Genomic DNA, 14,782 nt, shown 5'->3' with positions numbered 1-14,782 from the left:
TGTAGATTTTACAGTGGAATATTACATAATCATGCACATGCCCTGTATTTCCACAGAAGAATTTTAAAAAGTGTGATACCAGTTCTGGGATAGTTGACCCGTATGTGAAGTTTCTTCCATTTTTTAAAAATTAATGCCACTATAAAAACAGTGGGAATGCCATTTATAAATATAATACTGGATATCAATGAATCATCTATATCTTCTGGTTTTAGAATAAATCCTCACCTGAAGTCGTCCCCTTAAGAGCAAATAGGAGCATTCATAGTGCTGACTCAGAAATCAGGGCAGCCTTGTGGCTTCATGACATACGATCCCTTCCCTACCTGTGAGATGATGGATAGAAGCAGTGAAAGCAGAAACTCTTGTTTTGTATCTAATCTCAGGAGGAAAAGGTTAAACGGACGCCGTGTCTGGATTTTTTTACAGCTTCCTGCTACCAGGTTAAGAAATTTTTTCTATTCTTAGCTGGCACAAAATTTTTAAAACTATTTGGTTCCTGAGAGTTAACATAAACTGGTATTGAATTTTGTCAGTTGCTATTTCTTTTTTTTTTTTTTTTTAAGATTTATTTATTTTTATTACAAAAGTCAGATATACAGAGAGGAGGAGAGACAGAGAGGAAGATCTTCTGTCCGATGATTTCACTCCCCAAGTGAGCACAATGGCCGATGCTGCGCCGATCCGATGCCGGGAACCTGGAACCTCTTCCGGGTCTCCCACATGGGTGCAGTGTCCCAAATCTTTGGGCCATCCTCGACTGCTTTCCTAGGCCACAAGCAGGGAGCTGGATGGGAAGTGGAGCTGCCGGGATTAGAACTGGCGCCCATATGGGATCCCGGGGTGAGGACTTTAGCCACTAGGCCACGCCACCAGGCCCAGTTGCTATTTCTATATTGAAAGGTTAGTATTGTTTCTCACTCAATCCATTAATAATTGTATATCAGTTGATTTTCAGATGTTAGACTATTCTTCATAATTATGTAATGTTTTGTGTCTTTTCAGATTAGATCTGCTAATGCATCATTAGCAGTCTTTGTGTATATTCCTGAAGAATACTAAATCAAATTTCCTTCCCTTTACGTCAGTATTAGAGTAACATCGGTTTGTTAAAATGAGTTGGGAAATGTTCGTATCTTCAATTTTCTGAAAGGTTTTGTTTGAATTGCTATTATTTCTTTCAGTTCCTTTAATTGACATACGACTGTTTACTTCTTGGATTAGTTTTGTAGTTTTTTATTTTATGAAATTTGTCATAAATTGTCAGATTAACATAACTTGATAACTCTACTAGTATGCAGCCCTTTGTGATCGCTCAAGGGCTTAACCCCCCTTTTCAAGCACCAGGATCCCATATGGGCGCCGGTTCTAATCCCGGCAGCTCCACTTCCCATCCAGCTCCCTGCCTGTGGCCTGGGAAAGCAGTGGAGGACGGCCCAAAGCCTTGGGACCCTGCACCCATGTGGGAGACCCGGAAGAGCTCCTGGCTTCTGATTGTGTCAGCTGTAGCTGTTGTTGCCACTTTGGGAATGAATCAGCAGATGGAAGATTTTTGTCTCTCCATAGATCTGAATTTCCCCTCAAATAAATAAATCTCCCCTTTTTTTTGTTAATACTCCATTAATGTGGAGGACTTGCTAATCCTTAAATTTAAGATATTCATTAATTGACTGGTGAGATTGGGCCCAATGGGACTGCTTGGTAGCTTGTACAGATTGCTTATCTACCTAAGGGAGTATAATTTGTTGGTTGTCTTTTTAATTCAGTTTCTGATCTTTACAATTTAATTTTAGAAGTATTTATTTTCATTTTGTTTGGTAGAACTCCCCAGCCTTCGTTCATTTCTTGTTTGTTCACAGCAGTGGGTACTGGGCTCGGTGGGCCTGGTGGGCGCTAGGGGCTACAGTGTGGGTGAGCCACCTGATGCTGTAGGAGCAGGTGTGAATGGCTCTCCAGTAGGGCTGTGCATGGCCCTGGCAGGGTCTTGGCTGTGGCACCAAGCACGGCCCTGTGCTCTCTGACTTTTTTTTTCCTGATTACTCAAGATGGATGTGTACGTATTTCAGTTTAGACTTTGGTTTTTATAGAAAGATATTTAAACATATAAACTTTCCTCTAAAACTAGTTTTCCTGCATGCTGTTGATTTTTACGTGTTTTATTTTCATTTTGTTTGAGCATATGAGGAAAACCCTATCATAAGAAGTTGAGTTTCTGGATTGTTTGTATTGGATGGAGTTCTCAAATGTTAATACTGTTATTAATGAGGGGGTTAGATGTGAGTGGATGACTGTCAATTGTCCCTGTAAATAGACTGGGCAAACTCCTCCATGTTTGTTGTTACTGCAGTAAGAGACATAACAAAATCAAGCCTAGTTTGAATTTCACCAATGTTTGAAGTATGTTTAGTGGGATTAGCCCTTTAAGTCACAATTGGCAATTCAATTTCTCTCCTTTTTAGAAAATATTTATTTTTTTATTTATTTGAAAGGCTGTATTACAGAGTGAGAATTGTTCTTACTGCTGGTTCGTTCCCACATTGCTGCAACAGCTGGGATTGGGGAAGGCCACGCGTCAGAAGCTGTGTCTGGGTGTTTGTGTGGTGGTGGGAGCCCAGGCACCTCGGCCATCTGCTGCTTCTCTGGACACATTAACAGAGGTGGCTTCTAACGTCCCGCGCTACCGTGGGAAGCTCTGTGATAGCTAGTTCAACAACATACTCATTTCAGTGTTGGTAGAGGTAGTGAATTTACTGCTCAGTTCACTATTTTTTAGGTATCCTATTTATAGCACAATGGGACATAATACATTGATTTGCAGCCAGTATTACTTACTATCTCTAGGACTTTTTCCATCTTTTGAAACAAACTTTGTACCCTTTAAATAACGCGCCCCCCCCCCCCCCTTCTGCGCCAGTTCTTATGGCTGTATTTCTAGTTTCCATGTATTTGACAGCTTTGCCTGTCCCATAAGCGGAGTCATCCCTTCCTTGTTCTGTTGTGGCTGATTCGCTTCACTTACCATATAGTGTATTCAGGGTTCATCCTTGTAGCATATGCCAAATTGTTCTATGTATTTAAAAATGGTTAGGATGATACATTTTATTATTTGCCAGATTTGGGGTTGGGGGGGATTCTGGGTACTGTTTATTCCTTTTATTGGGTGCATTTTCACGAACTTGTTTTCTAAAGCTGTGTGGCATTTTTATGCAGTTTAAATATAATCCTAAGTCTCAGTGTAAAGATCTCTACAGTAGACTTCTGAGAAATGGTACTTTAAGGACATGTAAAGGAATAGGAGTTATTTTAAAGAGCGTGCCTGTTACATTCACAACTGACAAGAGGAAGAGGTTGTGTGGTTTTCTTACATACCTCTATAAAGAAAGAATATATTTTATTTGCAAGAATTAAGTCAGTGTATTCAGAAATACCTAACCATTTTGGTAATTATGGATGTTAAATTTGTATTAATGGTCTTTCAAAATATTAAGGAAAATGCCTATTATGAAAACACTATGTGCAGATTTAAAGTTTAGCTTGTCTTTGAATTCCATCTTGCATCCCCTTTTTGAGGTATCCTCAACATAATCAAATTCTATTAGAATATATGTAATATTCCTAAGCTTGCTCACCTGTTCAGAGGCCATTACAGATTACTTTCTTTGATTCAGAGCTTTGTTAAACCCTTCGTAGTTAGTGAGCAGATGGTAGTTAAGCGCCGGTTTCTGGGTGGCATGTTTGATGGCCTATACCATGGTTATCCACACAATTTTGATGAAGAAATCGCGTTGCAGAGCTCATAAGTTTTAAATCGAGTGACGACTTTTTTTTTCCTTTCATTTTTTTTCTTTTTTTTTTTTTTAAAGAGATCTCTTTGGAAGTCAGTGTTCTTTTTTTTTTTTTTTTTTTTTTAAAGATTTATTTATTTTTTCATTGCGAAGTCAGATATACAGAGAGGAAGATCTTCCGTCCAATGATTCACTCCCCAAGTAACCGCAGTGGCCGGTGCTGTGCCGATCCAAAGCCGGGAACCAGGAACCTCCTCTGGGTCTCCCACACGGGTGCAGGGTCCCAAGGCATTGGGCCGTCCTCCACTGCTTTCCCAGGCCACAAGCAGGGAGCTGGATGGGAAGTGGAGCTGCTGGGATCAGAACCGGCGCCCATATGGGATCCTGGGGCGTTCAAGGCAAGAACTTTAGCTGCCAGGCCACGGTGCCGGGCCCGGAAGTCAGTGTTCTAAAGAGAGATCTTCCATTGACTGACTCCCTGCTCAGATGGCTGCAGCAGCCATGGCTGTGCCAGGCCCAAGCCAAGAGCCAGGAGTTTCTTCGGGGTCTCCTACGCGGGTGCAGGGGTTGTAGTGCTCAGGCCGTCTTCTGCTACTTTCCTGCTGGGACCTTAACTGTTGCTCATGTAAGATGCTCCACTCAAGGTTTTGAAATACATAGAAGTTATTTAAACTTGTGTATAGCAGTTGCAGTTGCTGTTCTGTCTCCAGCCCCATCTCTTACGGAAACCAATGGATGATGCGGCCCAGCCCAACCCTTGGCCCTCACATCCAGCAGCGGGAGCTGCAGCCTAATCGGAGCAATCCCCAATTAATTCACACTAGGCCTGCGCCCAGCTGTGTTTCCTGTGCTTTCCAGTATGTACAGCAGATTGGTTCAGTCTGTCCCATATCCCATTCAACTCTCATGTGCATTAATGGGCATTGAAGCCTAGCTTGTAAAGGCAGATTTACAGAGAGGAGAGAAAGATAGATCTTCCATCTGCCTGTCCTCTCCCCAAGTGGATGCAATTCCTAGAGCTGAGCCGATCTGAAGGCAGGAGCTAAGAACTTGTTCCAGGTCTCCACGCAGATGCAGGGTCACAAGACTTTGGGCCTTTCCCCACTGCTTTCCCAGGCCACCAGCAGAGAGCTAGATGGAGTTAGCAGTCCTGACATGACCGGTGCCCATATGGGATCCCAGTGCTTGCAGGGCAAGGATTAGTCAATTGAGCTATTACGCCAAGCTCCGTTTTAATGGATTTTTAAAGATCGTAATTTTTCTTTGGTATAGGCAACTAAAGGATCAACAAATTGTTAAAAATTATTACTTTTTGAAAGGCAGAGCTGCAGGGTGAAAGAGGGTGGGAAATAAGGAGTTAGGGTATGGAGAGTGTGAGAGAGAGATGGAGATTCAGATGAAGGTTGAGATCTCTCTGGTGGTTCATCGCCTGAAAGTGCCAGGCACCAGGTCTGCAGCAGGAACTCCAGGCTGGCCCTCCCGCTCGGGGGCAGGGCCCTTCAGCTGAGCGAGAAGCAGTGTCGCAGCACTGCCCAGCATTGCAAGTGGATCTCTTATGGCAGGAATATTATTTTTGAAACAAATGATTGTATAGAACTACTGGTTTGTGTCTTAAATTATGGTAATTTATTTTACACTGTTTTTTTTTAAGTGAGACTTTGAGTAACATTTATTAAAATAATAATTTTAGAAACTTACGAGTTGACTTACTTATATGTCTAATAGCCTTCAAGTTATGTGTCATATTCACATTTATTTTCGTGTCACAAGTTATTATATATATTGTTACACATTAGAACTTCCCCAGCTTTAGTTCACTATCCAAAACATTCATTGACAATACGTGCTTCTCTTGTCTGAGAAAAAAATAAGAGCTGAACATATTCTCTAAAATCCATGTTGTTTGGCTGTTAATTATGTTTCATGGGACTCTCATTGCCTCACAAATGCTTAGTAAATAAGTTAATGCCTAAGTAAATAGATTTGTGCCAATAAGCTGTTATAATATCTTTGTCTTTCTATAAAACTGCCTTTCCAATAAGAATAAATAAGTATTTAAAAATATGTATATAAGTTATGTATAGTTTATACATATTTTATATATACTTGAGACATTTATCTACATCATTAAGTTTTATGTTTATGGCATATTGAAGTTTTCAGAATGCTGGGGTAATATTTAATGGCACCTGCCTTTTAAAGTTTTATTTATTCATTTTTTTGTGATTACATTAAATTTTAGATGTATGTGTGCCACTTGTTATTATATGCTGTTATAGTCATTCAACAATTAAGCAGAGAAGCCTGATTTGCTTGTATACTTTCAAAGAATTTGTAAGATGAGAATGCAGTCATGACAAAGGAATTTATATTTTAATGAAATGTTTTCTAAATTTTTAATTGAGGACTTTTGTAAACTTAAGTATTTCTTCGGCTTGCTTCTGTTCACGCAGGCCGTTTTATCACAGAACGTTCTGTGAGTTGCTGCTGTTCTTGACAAGTTCTGCTGGATCTGCCTTTCTGAAGGCACAGTGTTGATTTTTCCATTGCCTGTGCAAGGGGCTTTGGTGGTAGGGCAGCTCTGCAGGTTAGATGTTTATCAGTTGAAACTGCCTTGTATGAAAAAGCACAGTAACGATAGCGGTAAGGCATTCTTTAATGACTAGTAAAGTATATTCATTCTATAACAACCAGGGCGTAGATCATTTAACTAACATGTCTTCGATTGCCGAGAGAGAGAGGTCTTTGCAGAAGGACTGAGTATCGGCATTATATTGTGAATGGATACTATAATTTGGTGGAACTGAGGCGAAAACTTGGTACTTTTTGCTTGCTATCTTTTTCCCCCGCCTTTTGAATGGTTTATTTTCATTTACAGAAAGAAAAAGAATGGGAATGAAACTGCTACCATCTCCTGAGTCACTCCCTGGATCGCTCAGCAGCGAGGGCAGGGCAGGAACTTGGAACCCTGGTGCGCCCGTGTGGGTGGCCGGTGTCCATTCGCAGGAGGCTGGCCTGGGAGGCGACGTAGTGAGGATAACAGATGGAGATATCATTTCAAGACAAATTTGCTCACTTTTTATTACATAGACTGCTTCGTAGTAAGAACAGAATATAAGTTGGTGCTTTACCCAACAGCATGAGCTGGAATTGGGGCAGGCTGGGCTGGACCAGTTTATAATACCTCCTGGCAGATCAGAGAACCAGGATGGGATGTAGAACAGGCGAGGTTGGCTGGCTGGGCTAGGCTGCAGAACCCGCCAGCAAATGCCGAGATGAGGCAGGCCATGCCAGACTGAGCCACAAACCCACCAGCGCACATGAGGCTCAGAGGGTGGGATACAAGCCTGCTAGGGGGGGAGCATGGCTCACTTGCTGGGCCACTGCTCTCACTGGCTAGCCCTGATAACTGGGATCAGGTGTAGACCAGGCTGGGCAGGGCTGCAGCAAACTGTTGGCCTGCATGTAAACTGACTTAGGGAAAGCCAAGTTGGGCAAACTGGTATTCACTGATGCATGTATGAGCCACGGTAGGTGCAGACTGTTTGAGCTTTGCTGCAGCATCAGCTGGCAAGTGCTGGGACTTGGGGTAAATCTATCAAATTGGAATGCAGAACCACCTGGAAAGTGCAAGGTCCAGGACTTGGAATGGACCCAGTAAGGAAACTGGGGACACCTCTGATGGGCTACACACTGGTAAGCATGAGAACCAGGGCTGGGGAAGGGCCTGGCCAGACAGGCAATGGCACCTCCCAGTGTGAGTGTGGACTTGATAGTGGGGTTGGTTGGGTTGAGCTAGGTCTTAACGCTCATTGGCGTGTGCGAGAGCTGAATAGGATGTGATACAGACTGAACCAATCTGCTGCACATACGGGAAAGCACAGGAAACACGGCTGGGCGCAGGCCTAGTGTGGGTTAATTGGGGGTTGCTCCAATTAGGCTGCAGCTGCAGCTCCTGCTGCTGGATGTGATGGCCAAGGGTTGGGCTGGGCCGCAGCATCCATTGGTTTCCGTGAGACAGGGCTGGAGACAAAACTGACCCAGCAATTGCAACCACCAGCATGTGCATAAACTGATTGGGATAAAGCACTGTTGCAGACCCGGTACTGGCAAGCACACACAAGAGTCAGTTCTGGGATCACTTCAGATGAGGTTTCTTTGGGGATCCGTGCCCACCCCCCCATCCCGACTGAACTGTTGGACTCAAAACTCCCTATGGAGAGGATCTGTGGGACCATGGTCTGACCATGGAGTACGGAGCAGCAGACTGCATGCTTAGATGCATATGGAGGGTATGGCAGTCCACTGGGGCCTGCAGAGGCTTGCGTACCACAGCAGAGAAGGGGCGCAGAGCAAAATTCTGAACTACTCCAGCTAATATCCAGCAAATATCTAGGTAAATGGAGACTCTAAGCTGTACTACGTCAGCCAGTGGACTTTGGAAGGATTTCCTCCTTGGATCTGCAAGTTCAACAGCATTTCAGAAATGTCAAACCGTTTGAGCAGAACCCTCAGAGCATGTTCCGCATCAGGAATCCTAGGATGACGTCGGGTGGCCATTCCCCATCCTTGGGTACTGAGGTGATCAGGAGGCTGGGGACAGCTTCTCTTCTCGTCTCTCCCCTTCCCCCGGATACAGGAAGAAGAAAAAAGAAATTGGAAGCAATGGTCTCACCCATTTTCCCCTTATCCTCAACCCTTCTCACTCTAATCAACCATGTCAACACCCCCCGCCAAAAAAAAATTGGTGTTCCAGATTTGGGACTTTCATAATAAATACAGTCATAACATGCAGCTAGCTTTGCGTTAAAAAAAGTCTTGGAGCGTTTATAGACTTCTATTCCTTTAAAATGGAATGAGTCCTACTGTGTTTAAGAGGTCCGTGCTGCCATCACAGCGAGCTGCAGGACTCCATATCACTGTGTCCTCTGTCCAGAAAGCCTCGCAGCGATCTGACATGGTCACCCCACTGGTTGCTGGGCCTCGTGTATTTAAGACAGCTGTTAGGAGGTTTTGTTGTATTTGTTGGGATTTTGCTGGTTAATATGCTTTCTGACTAGTAAGAGTAGCGCTGTCTTCTTAGGATTGCCCTGCCGTCTAGGTTTTGATTAGTTGATAGACAATTCTTTTATGTGTCTTTTTTGAACTGCAGTTAACTGTAAATAGCATGTTGTTGAGCCTATTTATTTATATTTAGTCTATTTTTAGTCTATATTTAGTCTATATTTATTTATGTTTAGTCTATTTCTTTCAATTGGTGTATTTACGTGAGGGTTCTAATAACCATCTTTATCAAGGACCAGATAATACATGTTTTAGACGTTATGAATCATACTGGTGCTTGCAACCCTTTAACTCTGCCATTGTAGCAAAAGTGAAAACTTACACAGGACACACAGGATTCAGCACCTCTGCGTTTCAGGAAAGCTTTGTTAAATACACAGTGGGCTGCGTCTCACATACGAAGTTTTAGTCTGCCGACGTTGGTTTAAACATGTCGTAACATCACCACTATTGGCCTGCCTTCAGATAACATTGTGCCAGTTCATATGGAGGGGTTTTTAAAGATTTGGTTACTTAATTTAAAAGCACAGCAAGAGGAAAAGCTTAGATTATTCTGTATCAGACCTCATTGTTAAGGTGGAAGATTTCCCCATAATAAATGCTGAGATTTGTAAATTAGAACTGGTTCGCGTGTTAAGCAGATAAAATGCAGTAAGAAGAAGCATTAGCTTAGTAAATTGGAGTTTTAGGAGAGGGCTTTTGATTGCTCCGGAGTAGTGATTCACCCTTCTTAACCTTGTCGTTTCATGTGTTTTAGCCATTACTTTAATTCTTGAAAATTTTCAGTTTTTCTCCATGTACTACATAATAAGTACTATTATTGTGTGTGTTTTACCTGCTAGACTGAAGATTGTCATTTAACTTTTAACATTCTGGTATCTGGGTGTGTGTATTGTAATTTTGAGCTTTTTTTTTTTGAAGCAACATTGATTGGTAATTGATGATTTTGGGGTATAGCAATTTTTTGTGCTGTATGTTTGATATTAGGTGTAAAACTTTATTTCCTTAAGAAATATAGCATTATAATCACCATTCATAACTGGCTGGTTTCTTATTTTTGCTCTTTTTTGTAGTACTTGTGCGGTAGTAATCGAAAAGACAACATATTTATTGATCCAGGATACCAGACATTTGAGCAGGAATTGAATAAAATTCTCCGAAGTTGGCAACCAAGCATACTTCCAGATGGTAATACTATTTTAAAAATAAAGGTGTTCTTACCTTATTACTGGGATCATTAATTTTGCAGAAAGCATGTTAAAAAATAATGAAGAAATTAAATTAGTGTGGTTTTTCTTTTTGTTTTTCTTCCAGAAGACTTATGAGTTCATCTGGTCATGTCTTGTTGAATTAGAAATGCATATGACCTTAGCTAATTAGTATATAGAATTTTGTAAGAAATGTGACCTTCTTCTCTAGAATAAGAAACTGGATGGTTCTAGTGGAAATTCTGGTATAAAATTTCTCTTAAAAGAAATTTCTTTTAAAAGATGGAGAAAATGTGTTTATGAAAATCACCTGTTTTTTTGGTTTGTTTGTTTTTTGGTTTTGGTTTTTTTTTCCAAGAAGCTTGACAGATTTAGTATCTTTTCTGTCTGTTGGCTGTTTCTCCAATTGAAGAACAGACACAGATACCCAGTCCTTTACTGCAGAGGCAAAAGTTCCGTAGTTTGGAGTATTATTAGAGATACGTAGGTAATTCTGAATTCATCCCAGTTGACCTAGTTTGAATGGAGGATTGGTATAAATTTGTCCTTAGCTTTATTTCTTGAGCATTAAATAGAAATTGTTATATTTATTGTAATTTTTAAAAAACAGTTTTCTCTATTTAAGGGTCAATATTCTCTCGAGTTGAAGAAGACTATCTCTGGAGGATAAAGCAACTAGGATCACACTCTCCAGTAGCCCTCCTGAATACCTTGTTCTATTTTAACACTAAGTATTTTGGCCTGAAAACAGTGGAACAACACTTAAGACTTTCCTTTGGCACTGTGTTTAGGCATTGGAAAAAAAATCCTATAACAATGGAAAACAAAGCCTGTCTCCGATACCAAGTGTCTTCCTTATGCGGAACGGATGCCGAAGGTAGCCGTTTTGAGATTGTCTGTGGTGGGGATGTTGGAATTTTGCCTTACTAGGAAATGTTTGGGTCACTTGCTACAAACACTTGTTACAAATTGTAATTTTCATGATATAAGAAAATGTGTATTGTCTTAAGAGATGTTTGTTCCTGTGTGAAACGTGCCCTAGCAGAAGTTGGAGCCTGCTCTAACGGGACGCTCGTCCCAGTCTGGGGTGTAACAGGCGCTTGTGAGGAAATAGTCCTGTCCTTCTCAAGATTGGTTTTAGGAGATGTGTTTTTTATTTTTTAAGATAAAATTACTACTGGAAAAAGAAAACATGAAGATGATGAACCAGTATTTGAACAAATTGAAAACACAGCCAATCCAGCTAGATGTCCTGTGAAGATGTTTGAGTGTTACTTGTCTAAAAGGTGAGTGTTCATGATACTGTACAGAGTGATAGTATCATTTGTTTTGAATTTAATGGTACCAAAAGGGGACCTTTTTAAAAACTTATCCTCACTATATATTGCCCAAGTCCATTCAGTTAGAATACTGTATTTCCCTTGTTATGAAATACCCAGTTTTTGTTTGGTAGTACGAATTTAAGTAATCATTTTCTACTGATACAATTACTACTGCTGTCATCTTCCTGTAGAGTATTTTCGATCTATAAAACAGAAGGCACAAAGTTTTTGTGGAGTCAGATTATAAATATTTTAGGCTTCTTAGGCTATAGAGTTTCTTTTTTTTTTTTTTTTTTTTTTTAAGATTTTTATTGTTATTGGAAAGCCGGATATACAGAGGAGAGACAGAGAGGAAGATCTTCCATCCAATGTTTCACTCCCCAAGTGAGCCGCAACGGGCCGATGCGCGCCGATCCGATGCCGGGAACCTGGAACCTCTTCCGCGTCTCCCACGCGGGGGCAGGGTCCCAAAGTCTTGGGCTGTCCTAGACTGCTTTCCCAGGCCACTAGCAGGGAGCTGGATGGGAAATGGAGCTGCCGGGATTAGACCCGGCGCCCATATGGGATCCCGGGGCTTTCAAGGCGAGGACTTTAACTGCTAGGCTACGCCGCTGGGCCCGGCTATAGAGTTTCTGTTGCAACTACTAGATTAGAAAGCAAATAGCCATGAATGAGGTGTTTTCAAAAGGTTTTTGGAAATTCACATTACTTTTTAAAATCGTTTTCTTTTAAAAAAAAATGATTTATTTATTTGAAAGAAGGAAAGAGAGGGAGAAATCTTCCAAATACTGGTTAAACTTCCCAAATAGCTAGAATTGCCAGGTTGAGCTAGGCCAGAGCCGGAAGCCTGATGCTCCACCTGTGTTACTGGTGTGGGTGCCTGGCCCAAGCGCCGGAACCATCTTCGGATGCTGTTCCAAGCACACGGGCAGGGAGCTGGATGCAGTGGAGCAGCCTGCACTGTGCCAGTGCTGGAGTGTGACGCTGGCACCACAGGCAGCAGCTTCACCTGCTGGCCCTTCGTGTTACTTCTCACTCCATTGTTCCACAGGCCTTCTGAGGCCTTCTTTTACATAAATCACGGCATGTGGCTGTGTTAGTACAACTTGACGCAGTTTCCTGCTTTGAAGGAATGCCCAAAGGTAGAACAGAGAAGGTGGAAATGAAAACGATGTGCTTAGATTAGCAGAAACAGTCCTTGCAGAGGTCCACGGGCTGGGGTGGTGCTGTTGGAGTGCTGTTACAGTTACCTCACTGTTGTCTTCAGTACGAGACAAACATTTAAAATGTGCAAATCCATGAAATGTAAAGGGACTGTAGATAATTTTATGTATACCCATTGTTGTAAGTACCCACTGTAGCATTTCCAAAAGATTAGCACCAATTAGCGTGTATCCTCAGGCTGGCTTGCAAGTACTGACCAGACACTAATATTTGTACAGTGGTAGCTGTTTCCGGGTCTTCAGCAGTAGTAACTCTGGATTAGGTCTGTGTCTCAGAAACCTGTTTTCTGTTGGCATTGTTGAAAGTTAAGTTTTGGGTCCCACCAGCTGGGATGCCCGTGTGCCAAGTCAGGGTGTCTGAGTTTGGTGCCGTCCTGTGCCTCTCAGCTCTGCTTTGTGGTGGGAGCTTGGAGAGGCCTCTGCGGTGGCCCCGCCTTGGCTCCCTGCTGCCCACATAGGGTCCCTGGATTCACTTCCCAGCTACTGCAGGGAGTTTGAAGTGAACCAGTAGACAGGAGTGTTCTGTTGTTCTCTGACTCCTTCTGGCTGGCTCCACTGTACTGCTGTAAAGATTTGTATTTTGTGTGCTGCCACATTTAATCAATTCTGAAAAAAAAATTTTTTTTTTTTGTCATTTGATTGCATTTTTCACATTTTGCTGTCCGATTCTGGGATGCCTGTTTACATTGGTTCATGTTAAAATTATAACGACAATGTTTTATTTGCTTCGTGGTAACATTAAAATTAAGGCCTATCAATGTCTTGGATTCGGTGAGCTTTAGAGTTTAATTATGGTGAGGAGTTACTCTTTTAACACAAAAATTAGCTTTGAGAGTATTGGCAATGAATGAGATATTCAGTGTGACTACAAAATGGAATTTGTGGGTCTGAATCAGTCTTGAAGAAAATATGTGAAATTTCTGTGTATGTATGTTTTTTGAAATTGACTTGACTTTACTTTTCCTCACAGTCCACAGAATCTCAATCAGAGAACAGATGTTTTTTATTTGCAACCAGAACGCTCTAGTTCTTCAGACAGCCCTGTCTGGTACACGTCTGCTTCCCTGGACCGAAACACCCTGGAAAACATGCTCGTACGGGTTCTTCTAGTCAAAGATATTTATGACAAAGACAATTATGAACTGGACGAAGACACAGACTAAAGAGGAACGGGATGGAACAGCATTAGATAGTTGTGCTGCTAGGCTTGACTATGGACGACATTTCAAGTTTACTCCTCCTGGTTTGAGTTTTGTAGCATTGTACCCACACTGGGTATTGCCATGTAAATAATCCCTGAGTGAAAGTTGCCATTATTCTATGTAGTGGTTTTAGAATACTTAACAGATACATTCAAATTCTTTTTTTTTATTATTATTTATTTGATTAGGTATGTTTGTAACTTTTTACATTACAAATATGAATGAGAATGTGCCATGTATGATTTTTTTCTTGTAGTAAGAAACATCCATATTGCACAACTCTGCTGTTGCAAAGTCCCGTGCAAGGGGGCGCTCTCACCGGGTTTTCGACCAGATGGTTGTATATGGGTAGCACTACTAAAGTTTAGAACTTGCAGTGTCTCTCAGAATTTTTAAAATAAACTGTAAACTAATAGGCTGGGTTTTTTGTTTTGTTTTGTTTTGTTTGGGTTTTTTGTTTGTTTTAGTTACTGAAGCCTTACAAAGTTATATGGAGAGATAACATCTTCTGTACCAAAAATAGACAAGAGAATGCTGTCAATACTGGTGTACTGTAATGTGAATCTATGCTGGTGAAAACGACTTCTGTTCCCTTTATTAAAACCTTAGTGTGCTTTTCTCATTGGTGGCTTTCTGCATCATCCCAGTTCATCAGATATGCATAGGTACATGTACACGTACATGTAGATGTATATATAAAGAACACTTACGTTGGAAACGAGAGCATCAAGACATTTTCATTTTAAAATGTCTGATGGCAGTATGAAATTCTGTTTTTGTTTGTGACACCGCAAAAGTATCTGAAACCTTCATTTATATAGATTTGATTTTTATTTATTTATTTTTCCCCCTTAAGGGTACAGATCATGCTCAAGTATTAACTGTATGATACTCTAGAACTCTAAAACCAGTTTTATTAGAATTTTCATGCCTGCTTCCAAATGTGACTGGTGCATCCAGTGGGTAACATTACTTTTA

General features: G+C 41.3%; 1 protein-coding gene across 1 annotated transcript in view; it reads left to right on the top strand.

Moving 5' to 3' along the window:
• ZMYM2 (zinc finger MYM-type containing 2) overlaps nt 1-14,422 on the top strand; it is a 103,350-nt gene extending 88,928 nt beyond the window's left edge. Inside the window, exons 23-26 of the mRNA XM_058670991.1 lie at nt 9,923-10,037; nt 10,683-10,934; nt 11,223-11,343; nt 13,573-14,422. Coding sequence (XP_058526974.1) covers nt 9,923-10,037; nt 10,683-10,934; nt 11,223-11,343; nt 13,573-13,765 — 681 coding nt within the window. The 3' untranslated portion in view covers nt 13,766-14,422. The remainder of the gene's footprint in view (nt 1-9,922; nt 10,038-10,682; nt 10,935-11,222; nt 11,344-13,572) is intronic.
• Nucleotides 14,423-14,782: the final 360 nt, after the last annotated feature.

The sequence above is a fragment of the Ochotona princeps genome, chromosome 12 (genome assembly GCF_030435755.1).
Source record: "Ochotona princeps isolate mOchPri1 chromosome 12, mOchPri1.hap1, whole genome shotgun sequence".
Taxonomy (NCBI): domain Eukaryota; kingdom Metazoa; phylum Chordata; class Mammalia; order Lagomorpha; family Ochotonidae; genus Ochotona; species Ochotona princeps.
This window is presented reverse-complemented; position numbering and strand designations above follow the sequence as displayed.